Source organism: Lissotriton vulgaris, chromosome 6, assembly GCF_964263255.1.
Source record: "Lissotriton vulgaris chromosome 6, aLisVul1.2, whole genome shotgun sequence".
Lineage (NCBI taxonomy): Eukaryota > Metazoa > Chordata > Amphibia > Caudata > Salamandridae > Lissotriton > Lissotriton vulgaris.
The window spans coordinates 368,319,379-368,335,719 of NC_141694.1; the positions used below are offsets into that span (position 1 = coordinate 368,319,379).

Sequence of the window (16,341 nt, forward strand, 5' to 3'; positions counted from 1 at the left end):
AATTCATAACAGTGAGATTGCCTGTCCTTCATGGATACTCGACAGCGACCCCCAAAATCTGCTCATTTTGATGTCTGTGGCAGAAACCCTTTGAAAGTACACCAGATCCACTTAAGCCAACCCAGCAATGACAATTAATGAATCATTAAATTATAAATAAACATAAATAACTGAGTCGGCCCTCAAAAGTGACCAGGGGCAGGTTGACAGAGAGAGACATCCCTAGGGCTGCAATTCTAGATCAGATATTTATTGTCAGGAAAGCAGTGTCTGATGGTCAGAATGACTTCACCATCAAAGGGCCTCCTATTTTCCCAGTCACCTGACATTAACCACAAAGCAGCCACTAAAGTACTACGTTGAAATCAGTCAGCTTCAGGCCGGACAGTTAGCCTTGGCATACATAATCCAGTAAGTAGCGTGTGCACTAAATCTGGAGACCACACACTCCCTAGCCTACCTCACACCCATTGTGAGAAAGTGAATGATTTTTCTAAGAGGCAGTTTCCCATCACACTCAATGGAAACTACCTTGCTAAGGTACGGTACAGTTCACTGAGAAATCTCTGCTCAATCCTTGGTGGCTTTGAAATGAGCTGTAGATATTTCCCAGAGAAATGCATCATAGGTTCTAACAGCAATTTTAAAGTCAGGAAAACTGAAAAGTACAATTAAATAAAATGAAATAAGCAAAAACACACACACACATGGTCACAATCAGGCTAAGGGACCATTTTTAAGTTTTAAGTCTGAAATGTTCATTGGTACGATGGTGATAAGACACTTTCACTCCATGTGTATAATACAAAGTGGACATGGAGGGCATTCTATCATCAAAAGCAAAAAAACATTGCCAGAGGCCAGGAGACAGAGGCAGAGTCATTTATTCTTCAGGTTGTTCATTCAAAAGCATACTGTCTTCCTTATGCTATTATGGGAGTCACAATTTTCAGTTCAAAGTATGAGGGTAACATCACTGGCCCTGGTATCTGCTACAGCCAAGAATATCAATTTCTTAAAGTTGAGGGAAAAGTCACTCGTGGTCTTTTCAACAGCTCCTATTCTTCTAGAGAAGTCTCCAGGGGTTCAAGTATATTTCCAGTGTGGTTTTCCACAGGTTTCAAGTCTGTACACTCCTAATTGGAAAGCTTCTTTTCTCATGGACCATGAATCATTTTACAGCCTTGTGTCCCTAAAGCAGTACAGAAGGCCATCCTACTACTAGTTGGAGTGTTCTTCAAGTCCCTAGTTTCAAGTGGAGATCAGCATGTAACATTATCCTCTTCAGAGGAAGGTCCAGAAAGAATCCTCCTTTACCTAAGTCTTCACCAGGTCCAGGATTGTTCTGATGAGCTGATGGTTGTTTGTATACTGTACACTAGACAATGGTTAATGTCCTCCACTGACATAATCTTTGCACAACTTTTACCAACTAGCCATCACATTTGAGTTGCAGTTTCTGTTTGCCTGCCTTCAAATAAATCCGAAAGAATTTATTGAAAATATCAGGACCCTGGCTCCTGCATTCAAAGATTCAGTCTCAGATTCTGCTTGGGGGAAACCAGGATTCACTCACTGTGACTGTGCTTTAACAGATGCCCCCCTCCATGTTAAGAGACAACATCAGTGTCTACAAGGGATAGTTGTTTCAAAATACTTCTGCCGCTGTAGCCTCTTGATGGCATTCCTGTCCAGCCTAAGTGATTACTCAAGAAGCAATCGTTGAATCATTGTCAGGAGGGAAGCCAAAACAATAGAGTTAATCACTGGTTGAGCATTGAGATATCAGTAGTATGATTTTTTAAAGTTGCATTCCAGATATAGTTGACAACAATCTACCTGCATACATCATTAAATCAGATGTTTGATAAATATTATACAGAAACTATTAGAAAGAACTCTAATTTAGTGTGTTAAGCATTTTGTTGACCACAATTGGGAAAATTGACCTTTAATCACAAGTAGGTCTCTCCATAGGCAACTGCCCCTTTACCTATTCAATGAAACAGCTTTTAGTAGCTACTGAATATAGGTATATACATTTCTTTATAATGTAGCATGTCCCATTTTTATACGTTATGCAACCACCCTGTGTGCTTTAAGGCATACTCAAGGGCGAGTTAGAGCATGTAGAAAAGTGGATTTTTCAACAAGCTAGAGCACCTTCTTTTGGAATGTGTTAGTGCAGGATTTTTCACTAAAGTAAGCCAGCCAGACAGACCACAATGGTGAACCGGAGACATGTGAGTGGTGTAAATGTCCTTCACAGCACATATGTGGCACATGGCCTTTATATAACTGGTGCACTTCACTTAAAGGTTGAATAAGCCAATTAGGTGTAGTCAATTTTGACTCATATTTTAGGACAGTGCAAACACACTGTGTGAATCGTCGAGAACTGCAAACTGCCCAAAGAGAAAAATGCCTACAAAGCTAGTACAAACTTGCAAAAAGACCTGGAGAGACAACCCTGTGAGATAATATTGCTACACCTTATATTGGTCTATTATAATGTTTATACTATGCGCTAGGAGCACCTGTCCAGGTGGGCTTCACAAGAGCAGCAGGGTGTGACTTTGATCAGCAAATTTCATCAAAAATTGCAAGAGGTCTGACAGAAAGTCCAATGTCTTCTATTTGAAGGTCATCTTCATAGCATGGGTTTGTAGGGAGGTCTAAATAAAAATAAATGAAATTAAGAAAGAATTTATGAGGATTCGTAAAAGGAAGAAACAGTAGCTACATCTTCTTTACTCTGCATTTGCCATGCTCCTTTTTTCTTAGTTTCTGACCTCTAACTAATCCATGCTCAAGACTTTCCCTGTGGAAGTCGCCAGTATTCCATCCTAGATCGCTTGGTCTTCTTGTGCTTTACACATTTATAGTTACATTTAAATCCTCCTTTAGCTTCTTCTATTTTGATGAAGCTCATCATTTTCCTCTTTCTGATGACAGTTGTCCACCAAACGTTTAGTACAGTGAAAGGCACCAGCCTTAAGGAGATCACCTTCTTTTACCTGTCCACCTTAGGCTAAACTCTCAGTCTTGTGGATATCTTTCATTGGATGATATTGAACACTGTCATAATCAATTATTCTTCAAATAATGAACTTAGATGCCTCCATGGTTCCTCTGGCCTTCCACTACAAACATCTTTTCATCCTATCATCCTCGATCCTTAGTGCATCACCAAAAATCTAGGAGCTCTCTTAAACTTCCACTTAATACTTAATTCTTTTTTATATTTCACTAGCTCAACCATACAGTACCTGGACATTCATCTGAAATGTAGTCTGCTACCCTCTAATAACTCTGCACTGCTAAACGCCTTATTTACTCATTTGTCAAGGGCAATGCCAATTAGGGTAGTAGCCTGCTCATTGGACTCACTGTACATGCCTTCATTCTAATTGACAAGGTCATGAACATTGCTACTCAAATTCTGTCCTCTCTTTTTTGCCCCATGAACCTACCTCCTCTTACTTCCTCAACGTTGATGAGCTCTCCTCTGCCAGCAATGCTCAACACGGACTCTGTACCTTAATCCTTACTGGTGTTCATGACCTTCCCCTCACCTTTCCTCTTCCTTCAACTGCACCGTCCTAACTCGATCATTGGGATCCATAAGCCATCAACCATGTCACCATACCCAACCACCTCTTTCTCAGTTTTGCTTATTCTCTTTATTCCCACGCTTGATCGCTGAATTTCTCACCCCTTCTCATCTTCAAGATTGCGTCAGAAGTTCATATAACTCTAGTTAAATTCTCGGTTGGCCTGCTTCCTCACTGCCTATTATCAGGTATGCCGATCATGAGAAGGGCTATTTATGTTTAGAGATATATTTTTGTACCAAGGTTTCTGTTTATCTTCACCATTTTGACCTCGTATTTAAGGATGCAGACAACTCGGAGTTCTATTTCTCAACACTGCCTGAATATATGCTATCCACCTGGTCAATATGCTATGGCTGCTTACAAAACAAATGCATTCAATAAAAATCAACATGATGAACTCCAAATAGTATGGCCAGAATGCCCAGGTGCAGACTATGAATCCACTTTTTGGGGTTTCCCACATTTCCACCTTCATCTGCATCAGGAGAGAAGGGATTTCACGTGGTGTATCAGTATCATAGATGCGAATTTATCTTTGACTTAACGTATTGTAAATTAGGATAATTCAGAGGTTAATGTTTGTCACACACAACACTTTCTCAAACGCACTAGGGCTATTTAGTCAGTTTTGCCGAAGGGCAATTTCCACACTGAGGGTTGGGCAAGGCATCATTAATGGACTCAATTCATTTGGTTTCGTACTATTTATTTGTCACTTTACTGATTATCAGAGCCACCCGTTTCCTTGTGAGTCTTCCCGTCATAAATAGCTTTCCATTCTACCTGGTTTTATAGTGAAGCAATAATCGCTCAATTATCACATCATACTACTTGACTGGCCAACACCTCCACAGTCATTAACACCGGATAATGACTCCATTGTACAATCGAACCTGTGTGAGTTGGAAACATGGAAAAAGCTTTTAAGTCTTTCGAAAAATATCTTTTATGACAGGCTAGAGAAAACACAATCATAGATAGACACGGCTTTTTTTTTGCTCGCATTTTATGCTTCTTCGACTTTGCCCCACACCACAACTTACCCTGCACTGTTCACCTTCTACCTTAGTTATTCTTAGATGGCTTGCAAGTAACATAGGGCACAGTTTGTGGAAAATTACAGATGAATATTGCACCAAAGAGCTTGCATGCATGCCACTAAAGGTATTTAAAAGACAAAGGTCACCTTCTGCTTTTTGTGTGTGCTGACATTGTGCAGCATTTTGCCAGCACAGCTGTGACAACGGGAACCCTCTGAGTACCATGTGCGCATCTGCATTTATATTATTGTGGTGCATGTGGAGTGAGCTATGTTGATTGCCAACTAAACCACTAAATGCTATATTAAGAAAAGCGTTTGGACCAGAATGATACCACGTGAGAACCATTTCAGAAAACTACGCGACTTGAAAGAATACACATTTACTAACATTTGTAAATTCCTGCTACATTTGCAAATAGAGAACATATCAAACAATTTGTAATGCCACGCAAGCATATGCACATTTTTTCTTGCACTAGATGGTCCAATGCGTAACACTAAATGGGCTAGGAATGTGTACTTCCATTCCTTGTTGGTATCGCGAATTAATGATTAATCTTCACGTTGTATTACAAAACATTGTAGAGTTCAGAAAAATATGAGGTCATAATATTTCATAATACATACACCTCACAGATTATATAGTTTTATTAGAGCCTAATTGATGCCGCCAACGGTGTAATGCAGACAGTTGTACAATATTTCAATTTAGTCAAATTTTGCTAAACTGTAAACAAAAATCAATTCCTATCCTTGATAAATGCCAGGATATTTACAACATTGCCACAGCATGTACTTGCGTTCAATAAAATGCTTTGTACACGTCTATAAAACACTGATGAACGTTATTGATTTGTACATTTACTTTTCGTATTTCTTTCCTCCCGTTTTTTACTACTTTTCCTCTTCAAGTTCTTGCCATGCATGAAAATGTTCTTAAGTGTCCTACGCCTGGCTGCACAGGACGAGGCCATGTAAATAGCAACAGGAACTCTCACAGAAGGTAAGAACTATTATTTATTTCAGGCCTGATTCACAACACTTGTGTGTAAGTTTACAATTGTTTGCTATTCACAATGGGTTTTAAGAGTAGTATCTTTAAGAGTGCAGTGTCAACGCACATAAAAAGACCTATCGGGGCATATTACCAAGCAATAGCGATAATTATCGCTATTGCTTGATTAGAGCCAAAGATTTACCGCTGAGCTGCGGCGATTTTTATCGCAAATAAACCTTGGTATTACCAAGGTTTATCGCAAATGCGATAAAAATCAACCGCAATGCATTACCGAGCTAATGCTCTTAGCCATGTTATCCACCTCCCATTGGATAACATGGCTAAGAACTGCTCAGGGCAGGTGTTAGCTTTTGGAGATATTCGCGCTTAGCGCGAATATCTCCAAAAGTTAGTAATAGGTTGGTAATAGGAGATAGCGATGTTAGCGACTGTTTCCAGTCGCTAACATCTTGGCACGCCCACTTTGCATGTCATTAGTGATAAATATCACTGACATGCAAAGTGGGGCCCAAGATGGTCGCTATCTCCTACTAGCTGTCGCTAACTGGTGTTAGCGACAGCTAGGTAATAGGAAGATAATTTTATCTCCGCTTTCTTGGCTTTTAAAGCCAAAAAAGCAGAGATAAACCCCCTTGATAATATGCCCCATCATTTTACGTGCAGAGACTCTGCACTCGTAACGATACTGGCAAACCCCTTTGTAAATAGCAAACTATCAAACTTACACAAAGTGTAAGCTTACCTTTGTGAATCCGACCCTTTCTCTTTGCCTCCCACATTATTGCATTTGTGACAAGTCTATAAATATTTCAAAAACTGCTATTAACTATTTAGGTAGGGGATCTTACAACTACTTTAATAGTTATAACTCACAAAGTGCCCAATTCACAAAGATAAACTTAGACCTTAAATTTAAGGGCCCAATTCACAAAGGGGCAAGCATCTATACAGAAGAACAGTGGTGTATGATTCGCGTGTGTGTAGAGGTGGGTGATATGAATGAGACTGGACACATCCTTCAGTCATGTTGCAGCACTCGATGTTGTGTAATGCAAAGAAGGCGATTACAAATTAGTGTTGATAAGAATGCTTATGAAAAAGCCTTATGCCTGAGGCAGACCTGGAGAGCAGGAAAATGTGCTTGGGTAGCATATGCATGAATGTGAGACTGTAGAGATGAGGGCAGAGGATATCCTTCATTTGTGCTTATCTAAGTGATAGGTCAGGGTGGCTGCGTCGTGTTGTAAACCAGGATTGAGGAAAGAAGTAGTGGGGCATGGTCAGAGAAACTAACTGAGAGAGAAATATATATGTATTAGGAACAGCCATGTAGTGATGGACCTGCAAAAGGCAATGTTATTTTAAATATTCCTAAAACAGGCCAAATTAATGCCAAACCTTACATTCAACATGTGTTGAAGCTTAGGGTTATGATCCAAGCTGGTTGTTTAATCAGTGGCTGTGTTGAATGTGATAGAGTTTAAGTCTTCTTTGTAGACGTGTGGGTCCAGTGGGTGAATTATTGACCCTTGAAGTAGACATTTTTGGCACAAGATGCCTATACATAATTTGCAGTGTAGGAGACACACAATACTAAGTGCCTGATTTAGGGTTTGATCAAGGGAGCCTGTCCATCGGGATGGCAGAGGGCATTACCTCTAACGTTCCAATGGTTCTCTATCAGCCAAATTTAGAGATTTCTAACAGTCCAGATGACATCTCCTTAATGCTGGTTCCTTTCATTGTACTCAAAGTTTAATGGACAGCTGTCATCAGTATTGACAGCAGTCCACCAAACTTGATATATTTTCTTTGTTTTTCAGAAACAAACTCCCAAAATGGGAGTTTGTTTCTGAAAAACAATAATGACCCCTTAGCCTGGGAATTTTCTCCCAGATTATGGGGCGCATTATTGTTTTTTCCTGACACTCACCACCAGGTTTTTCCTGGTACTGAAGGACAGGAAAAAAACAGACATTACACTGTGCTCCCTCAATTAAAGAGACAGTGTAATGCCATTACTGCGAGGGGCTGTACTCCATCAGGTTATCAGAGGAAGTATTCTGTCCATGGAGCCAACAGTGGCTCCGTCGATGGAATACTTCAGGTCTGCCTGTTACTAAAGGAGACAGGTGGAGCGAGGGTTTGATGGGCAGGCTACCCTCTCTGCCAAGCTCCAATCTGGATATGAAGGTGGAGTATGTCTTAACATTATATTCTGGACCATTCTGACTCCACACAAAACATATTTCATTTCACTGTGATAAAGGGCTTCAGTGTAGTCTATATGGGAGCCTTCTTAGCAATAGTAGACTGTTGCCAATGTGAAAACCTAAGAAAAGTAAAAAAAAGACGCTGTGCGCAAACTTACACAATGCAAAGAAGACTTGAAAAACAATGTGACTTTGGGTCTGATGGTAATGTTAGAATTGAATATGACTTTATGACTTTTTAATGAGTTTACAAAAGTAGGCATGGGTAAAGCGACGGCGTGCTCCTCAGGCCAACAAACATTAGGAAACACCGGTTTCAAAGATCTTCAGGTCAGGATGTTGGTCTTGCTGGCCTGGGGCTTCATGTTGTTTCTAGCCAGCCTATCAATTATTAAAATCAAACAGGATCTAAGTACGCAATTACCATGGCTTAATTGTGATTGCAATTATAAGAATGATTTGCATGTCTCCTGGGGTTCAGAGAGGAATGTTCAATCAGGTTGGCAAGTTGCTACATGAAAACACTTAATGAGAAAGACAGATGACTCCAAACGAACGCCTGAAATTATGGGACATACAATTATATTTTCAATGAAAAGAAAGTTTAAACAGTGCATTAAGTTGTTTATTTCACTAGAACTATTTGAATATCACCTGCACATATATAAATGTGTATTGATAAAAGTTCAACAATCCAGCAATTTCTCCACTTCAAATGTTTTAATGATAAAGATGTTAATAGGCGATCAAACCAACAAAGAAGTTCTCGTCTACGTTTCTTAGGCAAAAGTCTCAAATCATGCCCACTGCACAGGATCATTGAGACTTGTTCATCTCTCAATATATTTGCATTTATCTCAATATTGGAGAAAATTGGCAAAAAAAACGAGTCTTGTCTTGTACAGTGTATTTAAGGTCCTTGGAAAAAGGTATTTGCGTAAGCATCGTGTTTCAGAGATGTATATAAAGTTAAAAACCTTTTATTAAGAAAATCACATAGAATCAATGAGAGGCATGAAGAAAGCTCTTGCCTTTCAAAGACTCAAAAACAGCATTGGTTAAACTCAGAAAAACATGCTGTAGGAAAGACCTATAATCTCTGTTTCTAGGGGCCTGATATTAAAACATGCAATTCCATTGTCCAGAGACCAGAGTAACACAAGAAAGTTAAAATCCACTTCTGAGCCACTATTCCAAAATGCACTATTATAGATTAAGACGGTGGTGGCGATAGGGGCTCACCTTATTCACAAGGCAGCGTTAAGCCATTTAACTTGAGAATTTCAGGGACAATCTAACGTTCTAAACATACAAAACCATGAGTTATAGTGAGCTCTGGTAACTATACCATGAGCTCTAACGTAACTACAACTCACACCCTAGCCATGCACTGCTAATAACCCTACCCACGCGCCAGCTGGACACTTTAATGTCTGCGGTGGGTTTTAAACAAATTGTAGATGTTCCCACACACGAAAAAGGTCACACTCTTGACCTCGTGTGGACCACAGATGCCAGTCTAACCCTTAAAGACGTAGCCCCTTGCATCTGGTCTGACCACCACCTGATATCCTGTGAGGCCCGCATTAAAGGCTGTATCACCAGCTGTCCGCCTGGTATCAGGAAAACCCGGAAATGGGCCGAGGTTGATCTAGCATCCCTGACTAAAGCGCTCCCGGTAACATCCCAGGCCACTGATCTGGAACGCAGCTTGGACTGTGAATACTCTGATCTTACCAGGAGCATGACCCGGGCCATTGATCAAATAGCGCCAGTGAGACTACAGCAAATAAAGCGATCCGGTAAAGGAGCTCCTTGGTTTACGCCAGCCTTAAGGGAAACAAAAAGAAAGCTCAGAGCTCTAGAAAGAGTATGGAGGAAAACCAAACAGGACACTGACAGGAAACGCTATAAAGCTTCCCTTCAACAATATAAAAACCTTATGACCCAAGCCAAAGCGGACCACTTTGAGTCCCGCCTAAGTAAGGCAGCGAATATTCAGAAAGAGACCTTTAAAATATTGGCAGAGCTGAGCAAAAAAAACGACAATTCTAGGGCTCCTATTGACTGCAACACCTTCCAGGCCTACTTTTTAGAGAAGGTGAAGCTCATCATCCAGGAGATAAAGATTGGGGTGGGATTGGGGACTGCTATAACATCAGCATCTGAGATCGTGACCGACTGCTCCCTTGAAATATTTCCAGAGATGGATGTATTGATCCTAGAACAGCTGATGAGGAAAATCAAATCTGGCTCCCCAGCTGACCCGTGCCCACCTGAGATCTTCTGTGTAGCGCGCCCCTTGCTGGAGGAGCGTATCATCTTCCTCCTCAATAGATCTTTAGACACGGGGTACCTACCGGCTGAGCTTAAGGAGGCGCGTGTAAGACCTTTATTGAAAAAGCCTGGATCAGATCCGGCGGTGTTAAAGAACTACAGACCTATTTCCCAGTTGCCCTTCCTTTCAAAAGTTCTTGAGCAGCATATATTAAAGTCCCTGTCCCTCTATTTGGAAACTCATCATCTACTCCACGAGCGACAGGCAGGTTTCTGTGCTCATCACAGCACCGAGTTGGTGATGCCATCGGTGTTGGATGAGCTAAGAGGCATGGCTGACTGCAAGAAACCGAGCGCCCTGATTTTTCTGGACCTATCAGCGGCGTTCGATACTGTCAGCCATGCCTTGCTTTTGGACAGACTGAGGGACTTTGGGATTAAGGGCCAGGCCTTTCAATGGTTGCAATCATTCCTTACAGGAAGGACCCAAAAGATACAACTGGGGGACGAAACATCTGAGGTGGGGATTTTAGAGTGCGGGGTGCCACAGGGGTCCGCCCTGTCCCCGCTTCTATTTAACCTCTACCTGCAACCATTGATTGCTTCTCTGGCCACTATGGGCTGTAAAGTCTATAACTACGCGGACGACATGCAACTGCTGCTAAGTGTCGATGACACCACAGCCGCGCAACTCCAAGCTCAGAACATCTTGCGGTTCACAGTGCAATGGATGACAGATAATCTGCTAAAAATCAACCCTGACAAGACTGAGGTACTAGTGATTCCATCCATTGCCTCACCTTGGTGTGATCTCTATTGGCCCACAGAGTTGGGCCCGGCTCCAAAACCAAGCTCATCTGTAAAGAGCTTGGGGATCAAACTGTATGATGATCTGTCAATGGCCCCTCAGATCTCTGTGGTTGTGGGAAGTTGCACAAACATCATTAGGCAACTGCGGAAGTTAACTCCTGTCCTCTCACAATCCATGATGCGATCAATAGTAGCGGCCACCATCATCTCCAGAATTGATTACGGGAATGCCCTGTACCTTGGCTTACCAAAAACTCTGACCAGTAGACTCCAGGTCATAATGAATGACGCTGCCCGGTTGATTTTCAGATTACCGAGGAGATCTAAAGCTACTCCCCTACTACAAAGCTTGCACTGGCTCCCCATTAAAGAAAGAGTGGAATTTAAGAACTTATGCACGGCCCATAGGGCAATCTATTGCAAAGCCCCAACTTACATCAAAGATCGTCTGCAACTTTATTGCCCTATGAGAACACTTCGATCCTCAGACTCCCAACTACTGGTCTGCCCTCGTTACAGGCTAGTGACCAAGGGAGGGAGAGCCTTCTCAGTGCTAGTCCCTCAGTTATGGAACAGGTTGCCGGAGGCACTGCGTCGGGAAGGGAACCTACTACGATTCAGGAAGAGCCTAAAAACATTCCTGTTCAGCAAAAGCATGAGCACAGTATAATCCAGCTTCCATCTCGCTAAGTTATTGTTTACTACCATCTTTCCTGGCGCTTAGAGGCCTGCAGGTGATTAGGCGCGTTATAAAATCCCATTAACAATAACAATAACAATAACATATTGCATCACTCTTGATATTTTCTAAGACATCATTAATAATATCACTGCAACATTTGCAATGAAATTATTGATGTGAAAACTGTGCATGGCAGAGGCTAGTTTGTCTTGGGAAAATGTCCCAATCCTAAATAAACTCATATTGAGTGTTAACTATCCATTAAAGGTAGGTGACCCATTAAAGGTTTAAATCTGGGTCCAACTATTTGTCTGGCTCTGGAATCAGCCTGAGGTCATCTAGGTCTCTTGTGCCAAGAGCATATTCTTCTTGATAATTATGCATCTCCTTCATATCCTCACTCTCTCATCACTGTGCACGCCAACCCCCATCAGTTGTAGTGGAGGAGGGGTTAGCTAGCACCCCAGGCATTTGTATTTTGATTACTCTGCAATCAAAATGCACAAAAAGACTGTGGCACTGGCCAGAACCTCCTCCAGTGCACCTGTGAGTGGTGGGGTATAGGTGCACTCAGTTGTGGTGCAATTGCAAAAAAATAGTACTGTAGCCTGTTCAAGCTGCACTATTCAACTATGTAGAATGCTTTGCTGTGGTTGCTCAACTTGTTGTTTTGCAGCACATATATCAAGATATGCGGCACAAATGCTCCTGCCTGCCTGTGCTGATAAAAATGTGTACTGGAGTGTGTAAGAAATTGGGTTACTCGTAGGGGGGGTGTAAACCGTACTGAAGCAGCAATCACAATCCTTGTCAAGGTAAAGTTACAAACACATTTCAAACTAACCCATGCTCAACCGACTTGGCACAGAGCAGTCAAGCTTAACGAAGAGGCATTGTGTGTGAAGTATTCACAAAATAGAGTAGATTTAAAGATCACAAAGACAACAATCCAATCAGTAGAACCGGAGGTATGCTATTTTAAAGATTTAAGTGAAAATAGCTCCTAAAAAGTCCAAAGCTCCAACTTCTGGTCCCTCTATACCAGTAAATAGTCACAGGTTTAGGCCAACCATAATTGAGCGCAGGCTGGCTACAGAAACCCAATTTGTCCTGCTGAAGAAGAGAACCTTAAGTTCTGTTTATGGGAAGTTGCGGAGTTCCGCGTTGAGGATACAGATGAGTCGGAGATGCTTTATGCAGCATTGGCTCCTAGAAGCTGCAACGTCCTGCATCATTGTCAAGACGGCTGTTGAAGAGGGTTCTTGTGTTGAGAAGTCCTGCATGGAAGATGTGCCACGCAACTCCTGCATGGATAAAGCTGCGGGGTTTGAAATGCAGATCTTTGCGTCATCATTAAAGCTGCTGTTGAGGAGAGGCTTGCCATGCCAGGGCCTGCGTCAGGGATGCATCGCACAGAAGCACTTCTGATGGGACTGCAGGCTGTGAGGGCAATGCAACGTCCTTGCGCTGGGAAACTCAATGAGACAGAGGCGCAGCATTTGTTTTGTTTGGGGTTGCTCAATGCAGCAGATTAGATGCATCCGGGTCCATAGATGGGCTGGCTGAGCACCTTCAGACCCACTTCCAAGGGCCCAGGACTGGAGTGGCACCACTTGGCAGGGTAAGACTTACAGATGGCAGAGTCCAAGTTCTGGGTTCACGGTTGTGGGAAGCCTGCTATATCCTTGAGGTTTCTGATCGGGAGGCCAGCTAACTAGCCCTTAGAGTTACTCTAGGGTCTTATGTTTAGAGAGGCAGGTCCAGTCCTCACCCAAGCAGGAGGGCAGAATGGCAGCAATTCGGCACAACAGGGCAGCAGGCTTTCAGAGCAACAGACCAGCAGAGTTGCAGTCCTTTCAGCAGCACTGCAGTCCTTCTTCCTGACAGAATCCACGGGTCCAGACGTGAACTGAGGAGTTGGTGTCTGAGTTGCAAAATTTATTCCTGGTGTCCACTTTGAAGTGGGGGAAGCTTCCTGATGATTTCACCCCCCAGAGGTGCTTGCAATTTCCTGCTTCCATGGCCCAAGATTGTCTACCCTCATAACACACTAGTGTCAAGCTCTTTTGTGAGAGTGATCAGTTAGGGCCTTTGTGAAGTGCAAGTGTGATAGATGACTGCTTCTCCCCTTTGTTAACTCAGAGTGGACCATGCTGCAAACACCCAGCTTCCCTTTGTCTGTCTGGGAGCAATACACAAAGACCAACTGCCAACTACACCTAGTCATGTGATCCAGTGTCCAGGCAGCAGACACCAAATAGTTGGGACAAGAAAATGCCATCTTTTTAAAAAATAATTAAACACAAACAGACAACTCAATATTCCCTTTTGAGCTTAGGTATTAGAAATCAGGTATGTAATAATGGCAAAAAGGGATTTGTTCAAAACAAATTTAACATATATATTAGCCATGTGGGATGTCTAAGCATGACACCATAGCTGAACTGAAACAAAATTCTTTAAGAAAATAAATTTCAGAGTGCAGGTGTATGTTGTTATATAAAATTTGGTTTGAAATTCTAAATCATAAGTATAGGGGTTCAAAAACCGAATATCCACACACATTGACAGTGAACACTGCAATGCGTTTCTACATTAGCATCCCATTTGTTAGGGAGAGTTGTGGCAGAGCGGCAATGGCTACTGACTCCAGAGCGCAGGGCTCACGGTTCAATCACCAGTGGCAGCTCAGCTCAGCACCATGTGACTCTGGGCAATAGCTCCATTACGGCCAGATTCATCAAGCCGAAAACGGCTCGCAAAGGGCCAGATTCTGAGAATCTGGCCATTTGAGAGCGCTATTTTTGCATTTGTGATTCATCATCCCAAATGCAAAAATCGCAATTCTAGAAATTGCATATTTGCAAATAATTGCATTTAAGAAGCATTTAAAAATTGCAAAATCGCTATTTTTGGCCGCTATTTACCGCGAAGTCTGACTTTGTGGTAAATAGCGAAAACTGAGAAAAATGCACTTTTGTGCATTTTTCTCAGTTGTATGTTACACACACACATTTCCTTTGGACATGTGTGTGCGCAACATCAGTCTACATTTTCATTTCAGGGGTGCTACAGGGTATCCTTTGGACACCCCTGGCACCCTTGAAATCGCATCCTTATTTGCGATTAGCAAATTGCTAATCGCAAATAAGGAATAACTCCCCATTTATTCCTATGGGCCTTTAGGCCCATAGGAATGAATGGGGAGTTATTCCTTATTTGTGATTAGCAATTTGCTAATCGCAAATAAGGAATGTGTAGGAATCGCAATTTATTTAGCGATTCCTATATGAGTCCCGTTTTGCAAGTCCTTAATAGCGATTCCTTAATAATCGCTATTAAGGACTCGCAAAACGGGACAATGATGAATCTAGCTGTAAATCTCCCCAATGGCCACAAGTGCCTTGAGACCCCTAGAGGTGAGTAGTTAGTGTTTTACAAATACCAGATTTAGATTTAGATTTAGAATTCATGTTGAACCCCACTTTCCAAATATATAACAAGAGCCTGTCTCTCACAGAAGGATTAGACTTTGAAAATAAATGTAACAATGACTCAAAAGAAAGTTATGTTAAGTGTTGATGTTTCGGTCTTGGTTGTTGTGCATCTGAGACCATAGTCAGGACTGTGTAATTTTATGAAGACTGGTAGGTCAGTGAACTAGTGACTCCAATTTGTCAAATGCTACTTGTCAAGGGATTAGGCAATGTAGAGGTACCATGCGATTAACTACTACAATTTATGAGGTAGATTCATCAGTCGGAAACTCTGCTTTTATGTACCCCAATTATGCATTTCTGTGCTTGGACTCGTTAAAGTAGTTTTCGCATAGTCGAGGAAAAGCTGTCAGTCTCAATCAGTAGTGAACAACAGGAGCCTAACCCAACTTTCTTTTTAGTCATTGTTAGTCACTTGCCTGACGCCAAATCCACATAAGTATGCCCCTAAGTTGTTTTCCTATGCAATTAATGTGAACCCTTGCTCATATATCATGGGGGTGACTGTGGCAGAGCAGAAGAGCAGTGAGAAGAGAGAACCTGAGTTATGAGTCTACACAATCGTTCTTTCTGGGAAATATATGATGCTGTGATCTGTAGTGGGGTATGACTGGACTATGGGCAGATATGAATACCAGGGGTCATTGTACCGGTTACTGCTATGAACTGAGAAGAACTCAGCTATGTGACTGTGACAGGTGATTGGAGTAGAGTACAGATGACTAAACAGAGGGGCATATTTATGGGGATTTGGCATAGGGGAGTGCAGCAAGTCACTTTGCGCTGCCCTACATCAAAGTGAAAGGGCAGGAATGCACCGTATTTACCCAGTATAGGGCATTCCTGCCCTTTCCCCCTTGACTGGTGCAGTTTCAGCAGCCTAGAGCCAATGCAGGTACCCTTGCACCATGGTGCAAGGGTGCCTGTGTTTTCAGCAGGACTGTTTAAGTGCAAGAAGGTTTAAGTCCTGCACAGAAACAGTCCATGTAGGTGTGTCCCTCTTTCTATTTGTGCCGCAGAATGTAACACACATAGCAAGTGGAATAAACAAGGAGAAATAAAATGATTTCTCTTTGTTACACCTCATCTTGGGAGGCGTAATGTTTTAGTGCATCATCAGATTTACATGGCCTTGTAAATCTGGAGGAGCGTTAAAATCCATGATTGTTGCATGGGAACACCCAT

At 42.1% G+C, this 16,341-nt stretch overlaps 1 protein-coding gene across 1 annotated transcript in view; it reads left to right on the forward strand.

Annotated features, from left to right (window-relative positions):
- MYT1L (myelin transcription factor 1 like) overlaps positions 1 to 16,341 on the forward strand; it is a 1,231,183-nt gene that overhangs the window by 999,353 nt on the left and 215,489 nt on the right. Inside the window, exon 10 of the mRNA XM_086926390.1 lies at positions 5,572 to 5,662. Within this exon, the coding sequence (XP_086782516.1) occupies positions 5,572 to 5,662 (91 nt within the window). The remainder of the gene's footprint in view (positions 1 to 5,571; positions 5,663 to 16,341) is intronic.